Source organism: Rhincodon typus, chromosome 1 (assembly GCF_021869965.1).
Source record: "Rhincodon typus isolate 14 chromosome 1, sRhiTyp1.1, whole genome shotgun sequence".
NCBI lineage: Eukaryota > Metazoa > Chordata > Chondrichthyes > Orectolobiformes > Rhincodontidae > Rhincodon > Rhincodon typus.
In genome coordinates this window covers 9114924-9128751 of record NC_063332.1, presented here as the reverse complement: position 1 = coordinate 9128751, position 13828 = coordinate 9114924, and the positions used below count along the sequence as shown (strand labels likewise).

General features: G+C 43.9%; 1 protein-coding gene across 7 annotated transcripts in view; it reads left to right on the top strand.

Annotated features, from left to right (window-relative positions):
- LOC109923201 (transcription factor COE3-like) overlaps positions 1-5803 on the top strand; it is a 417628-nt gene extending 411825 nt beyond the window's left edge. For all 7 annotated transcript variants that reach the window (XM_048597446.1, XM_048597464.1, XM_048597443.1 and 4 more), the window contains one exon: positions 3394-5803. In XM_048597446.1, the coding sequence (XP_048453403.1) occupies positions 3394-3425 (32 nt within the window). In that variant the 3' untranslated portion in view covers positions 3426-5803. The remainder of the gene's footprint in view (positions 1-3393) is intronic.
- The last annotated feature ends 8025 nt before the right edge of the window (positions 5804-13828 follow it).

Here is a 13828-nt window from a genome sequence, read left to right as displayed (position 1 = left end):
AAGACATTTGGACAAATACATGAATAAGAAAGGTTTGAGGGATATGGGCCAAACACAGGCAAGTTGGACTAGTTTAGTTTGGAAAACTTGGACAAGTTAGACCGAAGGGTCTGTTCCTGTACTATGATTCTACAATTGCTTGATGTTTGTGGTGTAGGTGGGACCACACAGAGAATGGCTGCACACAAAATGGAAGGAGCTGTCACCATGTAGGATTTCTGTAAGGATTGGGGTAAATCAGTAAATCAGTTCACAAAAATGGGAATCCCCCTGGAATTCAAAGCTGGAGGAACTGTGAAAAGTCAGGACCTGCCTAAAGTGTACCAGCCTCCCACTCGCTCCTCCGACACCTTTCCCCTGACCACCTCCGATTTTGGTTTAGCTCTCTCTGCTCCTGAAAGTGCCGACTCTCACTTCCGTTCCTCCAGGGCCAGCAATTCTGCACTCCCACCCCTCTGAGTATGTGAGAAAAGGCAGGGTCAGCGTGCCAGTGACGCCGATGGCAAGAACAGAATCAAAGAAGACATGAGTGATACCAAATAGAGGGATGGGTTGATGAGTCGCCTTGTCTTACACTCATCAAGACAAATGCAGGAATGTCAAATCTGAAATGATCTCACCAGTTCTGCCATTCTTGCATTTGTCCCGATGAGTGCAGCTTAAAAGCTTTGACAATCCACCCCACTTTTCAGTAATTTCACAGACATAAACTGACCCCTCGACTCATTGAGTCAGGACAGCATTTTCCACATTAATGCTCCAGACGATGTTGGCAAGGTCACAACGTCAGCCCATTGCACTGAGGAGATGTTAGGGATTTTCTCCATATACTTGCAGCTGAATTGCTTTCCTAGAGTTCACTAAGGTTCAATCAGATAGTAAAGGATTGGAGTTATGTGGTGGTCAGATTGACAGAGTTCATTAATAAAAACAGATACTGCTGGAGAAACCCAGCAGGCCTGACAGTATCTGTGGGGAGAGAGAGAGAGCGACAGAGTTAATGTTTCAAAGTCCAACATGACTCTTGTTCAGAGTTCTGAAGGGTCACTGGACTCGAAACGTTAACTCTGTTTCTCTCTCCACAGATGCTGCCAGATCAGCTGAGTTTTTATTTCTGATCTTTAATATCCACAATACTTTGCTTTTATTATGACAGATGTCCTTACTTTTTAGGAACTGGATTCAAGATTTAAAAGAAAGTGTTCTGTAACATTTCTACATCTCTCCTTTGATTCTATTGTCAATTATCTTAAACCTCTGTTCTCTGGTTACAGACCCTCTTACCAGTGGAAACAATTTTCCTTATTAATTCTTTGAACAGCTTTATTGAATCTTCCCTTAACATTCTCGAGTCAATGAGAACAATCCCAGATTTCCACATAACTGACCTCCCATATCCCTGGAACCATTCTGGTAAATCTGTCCTCCAATATTTCATCATTCCGTCCCAAGGTACGATGCCTAGAACTGAACAGAATACTCCATCTGCAGTCTAGCTGATGATTTTATTAAAGCTGTTTAACTTCTTGTCTTTCATACCCTATTCCTCTATTAATAGAACCAAGCATGCATAGAACTCCTACAGTGTGGAAGCAGGCCATTCAGCCCATCGAGTTCACACCAACACTCTGAAGATCATCCCAACCAGACTAAGCCTGCTACCCTATCCTTGTAACCCTGCATTTCCCATGGCTAATCCACCTAGACTGCACATTCATGGACACTATGGGGCGATTTAGCATGGCCAATCCGCTTAACCTGCACATCATTGTTCTGTGGGAAGAAACTGGAGTACTTGGAGGAAACGCACATGTACATAGGGACAGCATCTGCAGTATTTTGCCTTTAAGCAGGAAATGACAGGCTAGTTAATGTAACATCCGTCATTGAGAAAATGCTTGAGGCCATTATTACTGAAGAAAAAAGGCGCTTAGAAAAGTTTACCACCATCAAATAAAATCAGCATGGTTTTATGAAAGTGAAAAATGTTTGACAAATTTGCTTGAGTTCTTTGAGGATATAACAAGCAGAATTGATAAAGGGGAACCAGTAAGTGTCGTGTATTTGGATATTCCAGAAGGCATTTGATAAGGTGCCACATAAAAGGTTATTGCACAAGATTTAAGATCACAGTATTGAGGATAATGTCTTCCCATGGATTGAGGATTGGCTAACACACAGATTATCAGAATTAATAGGTTCTTTTCCAGGTTAGAAAGATGTAACTATTGCACTGCCAAAATGATCAATGCAAGAGAATCAATTATTTACTGTTGATTTTAGCAACCAGGAAGATGGGGCAGAATGTAATGTCTAATATAATGTGCTGATGATACAACAACAGGTGGGATAGCATGTTGTATTGAAAACTTATGGAACCTGTGAGAGAATACAGATGAGTGAGTGGGTAATAATTTGGCAGGTGGAGTTTAATCTGGGAGTGTATGAGGTTGAGCATTTTGGCAAGAAAACTCAAAAGGTAGTCTTTTACGTTAATGAGGAGATAATTTTTTTAAAACGTACAACACGGAGGGATCTGGGTGTTCTTGTATTTGAAACACAAAAAGTTAGTAGTTAGATCTGCAAATAATTAGGAAGGCAAGTGGAATTTTGGTCTTTATTGCTAGGGGTTTGGAGTTTAAAGATTGAGAAATCTTAATATAATTGTGCAGGCTATTGGTGAGGCTACACTTGGAGTTCTGTACACTGCTTCAATCCCGTATTTAGTAAAGATATATTGGCATTGGACTAAGCGCAGAAGAGATTCACAAGGGTGATTGCTGGAATGAAACTGTTGATTTATCAAGAACAACTAAGCAGGTTAGGTCCTTATCGTTAGATTTTGGAAGAATGAGGGGTGAAAGTATTGAAACATACACGATCCTGGCAAGGGTTAACAAGGTTATGTTGAGAAAATGTTTCCAGTAGTGGAGGAGTTCTCAAGTTGGGAGATGCAGTTACGAAATAAGGGAGCACTCACTTAAAACTGAGATTCGAAGGGATTTTTTTCTCTCTCTCAGAGAGTAGTGAGTGCCTGAAAGTCTCTATCCCAGACAGTTGAGAAAGCTAGATCACTGTAAGTGTTTAAAGAGGAGGTGGATGAATTTTCGGAATATCAGGGAGAGCTATGAGGAGTTGGAATGAAAGAGGAGTAGAAGCCTGGGACAGATCAGCCATGATATCGCAGAAAGGAAAGGGCAGGCTTGAGAGGTCAGATGGGCCTCATCTTTGCCTGTTTCTTATGTTTATGTTCAGCTTCGGGGGCAGATGAAGAGCAGGTTGACCACATAAAGAGCCTTGTTAGGTGGTGTCACATATCAGTGAATGTATGCAAGGGACAACCATTCCAATCTAACCTGTCATTTCTCTTTCTTTTCTCCTTCCATCTTCAAGCCATGTCTGGCCTGATAGTTCCTCCGATGTAGAAGAGGCGGCTTGTGAATGATGAAGGCAAACAGCTCCGCAAGTCAACACATGGGCCAAGCAGAAAGCAAGGCCCCATGTCGCCCTCTTTTTTTTAAAATTTTGTCTGCCCCCTCACCCCCCTCCCACAAACCCCTTCCCCACAACTTTGAGACGTTTCATGCAACGACGATGTTCTTTCCGTGAATTCTTGGGCATTTGATTTCGAAGCGATACTCTGAGCAGCTGTCCACGTGTTAAACGATGGGAGGTGTTGTGCAGGAGACAGACAAATGACCCTGCCTTCTCCCTTCCTTCCCAACCTTTCCTAGGCACCTGAAACTTCCGAACTACCCCCTTCTGCACCCATCCCCGTCCCTCCATCCAGCCCCCATCTCCTTTCACTCAAATTGGACCAATGATCGTGGGCCTCAACCATTCGAAAAGCCAACACCAACGAGGTCATTTCCTCATTCTGTATGGAGCGGCGAGGAATGGTACAGTAGAGGAGACATTGTTAACATGGACTGCAGTCACGACAGTGAGAAAAATCTTAGCACCAAAATCACTTCCGGTTGATGCCAACGAGATTGTGTGAAGAGAAGTGAAAAGGAATTGAGAGAATGTTCACCAGGGAACCAAGGGAGGACGGTGTTGGTTGTATCATCAATGAAGGTTTGATCACACCAGGCCTTTTAGATCCCATATAGTTATGGTGAACTTTGTACACCAGTCAGTGTTCCTGTGACTCCTGAAGGTGTGGTGATTTATTATTTAAATACTATGAGAAGCGTCCCAATTAAACCTCATAGAATGCTTCTTTCTCTCTTTCTCTTCCTTGCTCTCTCTCTCTCTCTCTCTCTCTCCCTCTTCTATTTCTCTTGTCACCTTCGGCAGCAGCCATCTTACTTATGTTCACCCCCTCTCTTTCATGAAGCTTAACTGGCTAGAAGCTTGTGAGGACCCACCTGGCCAAGCCAAACCTGTGTTTCTTTGGAAAGTTCCAGATGGCGTGCTCTTGATTGCACAGAATATTCCCGGGGCTCCAGAACATTCCGTCAATGGTGTTACTCTCACAGCTAAGATTCCAAATTTCCTGAGTGCTTGACCTAATGTGCAGGACCATTCAGCTCCACGATGCTTTGTATAAAGGACAGGGGGAGTTGGATGACCTGACAGGGCAAGGCCAAATCCAGCAGGGAACAAGGTCTGGGCAGGTACAATGGATACAGGTTTTCACAAAGATTTATCCCCTTTCTTTTTTGTATATGAATCTGTGTGTCAGTGGGTACCACCTAAGAGTCAGGAGGTTGTCTAGCCCTAGCTGTCTAGCTCTACTCCAGAGATTTGTACAAATATCCTCCAATGCTTAACCGAGGGAGTGCTGCACTGTCAGAGGTACAATCTCTCAATTAAATAGAGGCTCCGTTCCCCCCTCTCATGCGGGCAACAGAGACCTCACGATACCATTTTGAAAACAAGAGGAAAGTGCCCATGGTTCTCCATTAACATATATCCACCCTCCTACATTGCCAAAGCAAATTGTTTGCTCATTCTCACACTGTTTGCTGTGTTCAAATTGGCTGCCAAAGTTTCCTGTTCTGCTCATATTTCAGAAGTACTGCACTGGCTGGAAAACGCTTCAGGATACCCTGAGGTTGTGACAGGGGCTATGTGAATGCAAGTCCTACACCAGCTGGCAACCCAATTGGGTACCCGTTAGTGTCAGGCATGAGAGGTTTAGTCAGTCCAGAAGGGGGAGGAGTTGTAAAAGCTCAACAAATAGGAAGCAGGAGTCCATTGAGCCCATCCAGCTGATTCGTTCCCTTTGAGTGCAAGTTCTTGACCTTGGCACACTTTGCTTAATATGCCACGCTCACTGCAAGTTCCAGTCTCATCAGGGATAACAGGGACCAAACACAATTAACCAAACAATGATGTTTGCTAAATTGTCAATTTAATGGTGCAAAATCTGATCTTGTCAAACTGGAACTTATCAGACCATTTCTTATACTCCTCAAACCAAATGTTTGATTTGGTTCAATGGTCTTTTGCATGTTGCTTATGGTTCAAGACATGAGGTATTCTGCTGTACCTGTCCTGGGAATGTTTTATGAGGACAGTGTAGAGGGAGCTTTACTGTTTATCTGTCTCCATGCAGTACCTTTCCTGGGAATGTTTTCTAGGGACAGTGTGGATGGAGCTTTACACTGCATCAAACTCCATGCTATCCCTGTCCTCAGAGTGTTTGATGGGGACAGTGTAAAGGGAGCTTTAACTCAATCTAAAAGAATAGACGAAGCTGTTAATCCAGAGAACCAGGTAATTTCTTGTACCCGGGTTCGAATCCCGCTACTGTAGATGGTGGATTCAATAAGAACCTGGAATTCAGAGTCTAATGATGGCCATGAATCCATTGTCAATTATCAGGAAAAACCCACGTGGTTCAATAATGCCCTTTAGGGAAGGAAACTGCCATCCTTACCTGGTCTGGCCTACATGTGACTCCAGACCCACAGCAACGTGGTTGACTCTTAAATGCCCTCTGGGCAATTAGGGATGGGCAAAAAGGCTGGCCTAGCTGGTGACCTCCACATCCCATAAATGAATAAAAAAAACTATTTTTGGCTGTACATCGCAATGTCATATTTGGAATATAAATAGAATATTTCATGAGGACAGTGTAGAGTGATCTTTACTCTGTATCTAACCCTGTGCTGTACCTGCCCTGCGACTGCTTGATGGACACAGTGCAGCTTTGTTCTGTACCTAACACATGCTGTGCCTACCCTGTATGCATTTAATGGGGCAGTATAGAAGGATATCTACCCTACCAAATCCATGCCATATCTGGGAGCATTTGATGGGACAGTGCATATGAATCTTTCTTGTGAAAGTAACCTGGGCTGCATGTGCCCTTGTTGAGGGATCTCTAAATTGAATATGTGGTTTCCTGCCCTGGGAGTTTGATGCTGGCACCTCAAACAAACCATAAAACAAATGTCAATGCCAGTTGTATGTGCCTGTCCTCAATAAGCACAAAGAATAACATTATCAAAATAAATTCCAGAGAATGTGTTGCAGTCTGGGAAGACTTTACAGCACTGAACGCACACCAGGAGAGGAATGCTGCACCATGCATTAGAATATTGATGGAAAGCACAGAAATGTAAGCACAATATATCCTTTACGCTGTGCTCAGTCACTGTCACCCAGTCAACAGTGTAATTGGCCTCAGGATCCTATAGGTTCAGGAGAGGGACAAAAGTCATCCAAGGTTCCCAATCTGAATCACTGTCATCTAACTGTAGCCTGACTGACTGTAGGTGTGTCTGTGAGGGTGAGGTTATGTTTTTGGCACATACCTGGTGAAATTACCACCAGTTAGTTACTCAAAGATGCCTATGCACTCCATGCCATAAAGTAACATTGACAATGTCTGCATTAACTCTCTCACTTATTCCAATGCTGATTCACTGAGGACCAGCAAGCTTCTCAAATAGGCCCATGTTAATATTTTTTTTCTCTGTTTTCCAATGTTCTCCTTTCTCCCGTAGCTGTCTTTCAAGGAGCCTTTTTTTACCCTAAGCAATCAAGAATGACATCTTCCTTTCATCCTCCCTTCCCATCCCACTTTTGTAAATAGCCCTGCCCCCATTTCACCTCTCTCTTCCTCACGCTCCCCCACACCATCTCCCTGCCCCTACCCCACCCCAGACTCTCTGACCCCTGCCACCTGAAGGCAAGGAGACACTGGGGCCAGTTAAAGCTACCCCCACTGGTTGAGATCAGTCAACCTGGTGCAAAACTAGGGAATCCAAGTTGAGAACGTCTGGTCTCTCAGGCTCAGTGCCTACAAGTTGAACAGGGGAATTGGGCAATATTAACCTTAGCACGAGGTGATATTTCCACCGAAACTGCAAGAGTGTGTGTGTGCGTGCGTGTGTGTGTGCATTGTACAGACTGTGTATATATTGATATCAAAGGGTTGAACATTCTCTGGGTTAGATGGGATTTTGCCAAGTACTGTACAGTACAATATGTTTAAATGCTTGCTGTTCTTGTGATATGAAACTGGTACCAGTCTGTTGCTTAATGATCCTTTCTCTGTTGTGTTTTTTTGTACGTAGTTTGGAAAAAAAGAAATGCTGTTAACACTTTGTGATTTTTAAAAAGTTTTTATTTTCTTTGAACTCCTGCTCAAGTTGTACTTAAAGCCGTGTATAATATCAGTGTCTTCATGATGACTTTTACAATTCCTAAATAAATTAATTCAAACACCTTTACTTCCGGTCTCTCTTTTTGTATCCTGGGCCCATCCACCATTCTCGCTCCCTGAATTAGAGACTTCTTTGATGGTATGATGTGGAGGTGCCAGTGTTGGATTGGGGGTGGACAAAGTCAGAGGTCACACGGCACCAGGTTATAGTCCAACAGGTTTATTTGAAATCACAAGCTTTCGGAGCGCTGCTCCTTCATCAGGTGACTTAAGTGCTCTGAAAGCTTGTGATTTTAAATAAACCTGCTGGACTGTAACCTGGTGTCATGTGACTTTTGATTTAGCAGGTAGAGTCTGGCATTACTCCCTCTACAAGGAGGAAATGTAAAGGGAGATGTGGAATAGAATAGAAGTTTATTGTCGCGTGTATTTTTTTTTACAAAAAAAGAGTGAAAAGTGTTTAAGTTGCCATATCCTGGCACCACTTCAATAACAAATTATATGTGTTAAAGAAAGAAAGAATTAAGACAAAGTCCATTTCAGTTCAATTCACAATGGAGCACAGAATTCTCTGAAGGGTTAAACACCATGAAATTAAAAAAAAAGTGATAAATTAATCTGCACACTAAGAAGCATTCAGAATTATGAGACTGATGAATGCTACAGCACAGAAGGGACAATGTTTTAAGAACTTTCAAAAGTAATGTAGTTCAGAGCTATTTCCAGACACAATCTGAACTTGTTGAAACAAACTAGTCTTTAACAACCTTAATGAGATGGCCCTTCCAAGGAAGTCTTGTAACAGGCTGCCTGGGGGAAAATGTTAAAGACTAGTGTGTGAGGCTCTAGACCCAGTCAGGTGGTCTGCCACCAGTCCTACCTAGAGAGGAGGCTGGCACTGCTGCAGTAGGAGAGAGATCGTTGGAGCTATAAGGAGATCTGGCCTACTGATCTCACAGGCTCCTCAGGAGGTCTTGGTGGATCCTGGACAAAATGCTTTCAAGCATCTGATGGGCCTTGAGCCCTGAGTGTGGCCCATCCAGCACCAGGACAATCCCAGAGGCAGCCAAATAGACACTTCACTATTCGCCTTGAAAACCATCAGCTGTTGGCTTTGACATTGTCCTGACTTCAGCAATGTTACTTGGAGGTCTCAGGTCACCCTCCATTGAACTTTTCCTCTCGGTCCCACCAGCCTTCAAAGCTGCCTCTTTGGAATCAGGAAAATGACGGCCTTGAGGCTATTTGACCCATCATGTTGGTACTTTGATATGACACTGCACTGCTCTTTCACCTGTATCTTGTAATTGAGAGCGTGGAGTTCCACAGGGGTCAGTGTTGGGACCACAGCTATTCACATTATACATTAACAATCTGGGCGAAGGAACTGAGGATATTGTTGCTAAGTTTGCAGAGATAGGTAGAAGGACAGGTAGTGTTGAGGAAGTGGAGATGCTGTAGAAGGACTTGGACAGGCTAGGAGAGTGGGCAAGGAAATGGCAGATGGAATACAATGTGGGAAAGTGTGACGTTATGCACTTTGGTAGGAAGAATAGAGGGGTAGACCTTTTTTCTAATTGGAGAAAAGCTTCAGAAATCTGGAGCACAAAGGGACTTGGGAGTCCTAATTCAGGATTCTCTTAAGGCCAACGCACACATTCAGTTGGGAAGGCAAATGCAATGTCGGCATTCATTTCAAGAGGACTAGAATACAAGAGCAGAGATGGAATTCTGAGGCTGTACAAGGCTTTGGTCAGACTGCATTTGGAATATTGTCAGCAGTTTTGGACTCTGCATCTAAGGAAGGATGTGCTGGTATTGGTGGGAGTCCACAAGAAGTTTAAGAGAAGGATCCCAGGGATGGAAGACTTGTCATATAAGGAGCTGTTGAGGACTCTAGACCTGTACTCAATGGAGTTTAGAGGATGAGGTGTGGGGAAGCCTCACTGAAACTTTAGAATACTGAGAGGCCTGTATTGAGTAGGTGTAGAGAAGATGTTTCTACTAGGACATGAGGGTCAGTCTCAGAGTGAAGGAACTGAGACGGGGAGGAGGATCATCAGTCACTGGGTAGTGAATTTATGGAACTCACTGCCAAAGAAGGCCATAGGGGCCAAGTCATTGAGTGTATTTAAAAATAAAAATAGATAGGTTCTTGATTTGTAAGGGGATAAAGGGTTACTGGGAAAAGGCAGGAGAATGGGATTGAAAAACTTGTCAGCCATGATCGAATGGTGGAGAAGACTTGATTGGCTGAATGGCCTAATTCTGCTCCTATACCTTATGGTCTTATGATCTTATTTATGTTTTACTGTGCCTCTAATGTATTATAATTATTTTCCATTCAAATTTTTATCCAATTTTTTTTGAAAGTTTGTTTTATTCTTTCCTGGGATAAATTTATCCATTTGATAAGAGATAACTTTATAATACAATAGAGAAAGAGCAGGAGATAGTGACGCTAATGAAGAAAATGCATAATAGGTACAATAAGGCAAAGGGCCTTCTGCTCTATAAGAAATTAAGAAGAAAAATTGTCAATTTTACATCATTTTCCCACCTGCATGAACATGTGAAACACATTTAAAGAAAGTAGTCAGAGGTTAGTTCTTTGTGTTTGTTATGCTTCTAATTACATTCCTACTTTATAACTACAGGAAGCAGAAAGTCAAGGAAATTATGATAAAACTTAACAAAATACTGAAACAAAAATTAAAGGGTTGGAGAAATTCAGCAGGTCTGGTAGCATCTGCAGAGAGAAACACAGGGATAACTCCACAGATGCTGCCAGACCTGCTGAGTTTCTCCAGCAATTTCCGTTTTATTTCAGATATTCCCCCATCCACAGTTCTTTGCTTCATTTTAATGAAATATTGGTTCAGCTTCAATTGGACTACTGTGTTCATGTCTGGACTTTGTACCTTAGAACAGGGTGTGAAGCCATTTGACAGAAGGGTGCAGAAAATAGTACTGAGAATGGTTCCAGGGACACATGATTGTAAGATAAAGGGGGAGAATTAGGCCATTCTGCCCATCGAGTCTGTTCTACCATTTCATTATGGCTGATACGGTTCTCAACCCCATTCTCCTGTCTTCTCCCAATCACCCCAATCCCCTTATCAATCAAGAAACTATCTATCTCTCAAAGGCTTGGTCTCCACAGCCCTCTGCAGTAATAAATTCCACAGATTCACCGTCCTCTGAATGAAGTAATTCCTCCTTGTCGTTTCACTCAGGGCCGTCCTTTCACTCTGAGGTTGTGTTCTCGGATCATCGTCTCTCCTACTAGTGGAAACATCTTCTCCACATCCACTGAGAGATTTCATGGAATCCCCACAGTGTGGAAACAGGCCATTCAACCCAACAAGTCCAAGCTGACCCTCTGAAGAGCATCCCACTCAGACCCATCCCCCTACTCTCTCCCTGTAACCCTACATTTCCCACGGCTAATGCACCTAACCTACACATTCCTGAACCCTATGGACAATTTAGCATGGCCAATCCACCTAACCTGCACTTCTGTGGACTGTGGGAGGAAATCGGAGCGCCAGGCAGAAACCCATACAGACACAAGGAGAGCGTGCAAACTCCGCACGGACAGTTGCCCGAGACTAGAATTGAGCCCGCTATCCAGGCCCCTCAGTATTCTGTAAGTTTTGATGAGATCCCCATCTCATCCTTCTAAACTCTGTCAAGTACAGACCCAGAGTCCTCAGCCGCTCCTCATAAGACAAGCCCTTCACACCCAGGATCATTCTTGTAAACTCCTTATGGGCCCTCTCCAAGGCCAGTACATCCTTCCTTAGACACGGCTCCCAGACAGAACTGCTGACCATATTCCAAATGCAGTCTGGCCTACATGAATCCCGTCTGAAGTAATGTCGTTGACTCTTAACGTCCTTCTGGACAATTAGGGATGTGCGCTAAATAATGGCTGAACAAACAAAGCATACATCCCATGAATAAAGATTTAGATACTTAATTCCAGCTTTTTATTTATTGACCATAAATTCCGCCACATGCTATTCGAACAGAATTCAAACCCGCGACCCCTGAACGTTACCCACGTCACTAGAGTAATAGGCAACCTTATCCAAGTCACCCTGCAGCCTCTTAGCATTCTTCTCACAGCAGGCACTCCCACTCACCTTATTTGGAGATATAGCATTCAATTTCTTCATCCAAATCTTTAATATATATTGTGATCAGCTGAAGTCCCTGAACTGATCCCTACTGCACTCCACTCATCACTGCCTGCCACTCTGAAAGCTGACGTTCCGGGTCTGGACTCTTCAGAAAGGGTCTTTTCTGAAGAAGGGTCTAGGCCCGAAACGTCAGCCTTCCTGCTCCTCTGATGCTGCTTGGCCTGCTGTGTTCATCCAGCTCTACACCTTGTTATCACCACTTTCCAAATGCTCAGTTAGTACATCCTTAATAATTAACTCCAGCATTTTCCCCACCACAGATGTCAGGTTAGCCAGCCTATAATTCCCATTTTCTCTCTCCCTCCTTTTTTTAAACAGTAGGGTTACATTAGCTACCATCCAATCTATTGGAATTCTATGGGTTCTCCGTTTGGATCTGTTAATCTGGTCCAATCAGGCAGCCCTGACTGACAGATATAAACTATCTGTTTTGCGGTGCTGTGGAGTCTGTGGTCCATGTATATACTGGGTGTGGGCACTAGCACTCTCTTTTCAGTCACCTCAAAGACCTCCTTTTGTGTTTCTGGTTGCACTTCAGCCCCACACTCCTGATCTTTGGGCACCCGGTGTGGAGGGGATTGGGCAGGTTAGCGGATCTCCTCACGGGTCTGCTCCTGGGCCTGGTCAAGTTGCCCATTAATAGGGCCAGGCAGCGGACTGTGGAGGGGGTCGCTATGGCCAACCGCTTGCTCCTCTTCCATGGCTATGTCCAAGCCCGGGTGTCCCTGGAGAAGGAGCACGCAATGTGCACTGGCGCTCTCGATGCCTTTCGGGAAAGGTGGGCACCGTGGGGTGTGAAGTGCTTTATTTCACTCACCATGAATCCATTGTTGATTGTCAGGGAAAAACCCATCTGGTTCACTAATGTCCTTTAGGGAAGGAAACTGCCATCCTTACCTGGCCTGGCCTACATGTGACTCCAGACCCACAGCAATGTGGTTGACTCTTAACTGCCCTCTGGGCAATTAGGAATGGGCAATAAATGCTGCTTGGTCAGCAACACCCTCATCACATTAACGAATAAATACAGGTGATTTTCCTGGCGGTGGTATGTAATAAAGTTATTTGCACACGTTAGTGTTTTTTTTTACTGTGTCACATGCCTGCACATGCACATGCTGACGGAGACAAGCACGACTGCTGGATGGCAGTAATGTAGGGGAACAGCAAAACAAGAAAAAGAAACAAAAAGAAAAAGAAAACAAGAATCCCTACAGTGTGGAAGCAGGCCATTTGTCCCATCAGATTAACATCTACACTTCGAAGACCGTCCCATACAGACCCACCCCACTATCCTATCCCTGTAATCCTGCAATTCCCATGACTAATCCACCTAGCCTGCACATCCCTGGACACTACGGGCAATTTAGCATGGTCAATCCAACTAAGTCGCACATCTTTGGACTGTGGGAGGAAACTGGAGCACCCGGAGGAATTAGAATTAGAATTAGAATTAGAATTAGAATTAGCTTTTACTGTCATATATACTCACTCGCATGAGTACAGTGAAAAGTTTACAAGCAGCCATTTCCAGTGCCATCTTAGGTACAAATGTTAATGCAAAGTAAAACAACAAAGAAAGCAAGCCAAGAAGTTAAACATTACAGTCCTTCTTACAAAAAGTTAGAAAAAACAAAGAAACACAGTTTCAGAGATAGTAGGAACTGCAGATGCTGGAGAATCTGTGATAACAAGGTGTAGAGCTGGATGAACGCAGCAGGCCAAGCAGCATCAGAGGAGCAGGAAAGCTGCTAGGCCCGAAACGTCAGCTTTCCTGCTCCTTTGATGCTGCTTGGCCTGCTGTGTTCATCCAGCTCCACACCTTGTTATCTATTATCAAAGAAACGCCGTTAATAGTTCGACATCACAGTCCTGGGCTCACGTTCCTCACCAGGCTTGATATTTCCCTCACTGCTGCCTCGAGCTGCCCACTCCCACCACCTCGGGGCTGCCTGTTCCCATTCTCACCCCCTCGGGGCTGCCTGTTCCCATTCTCACAGCC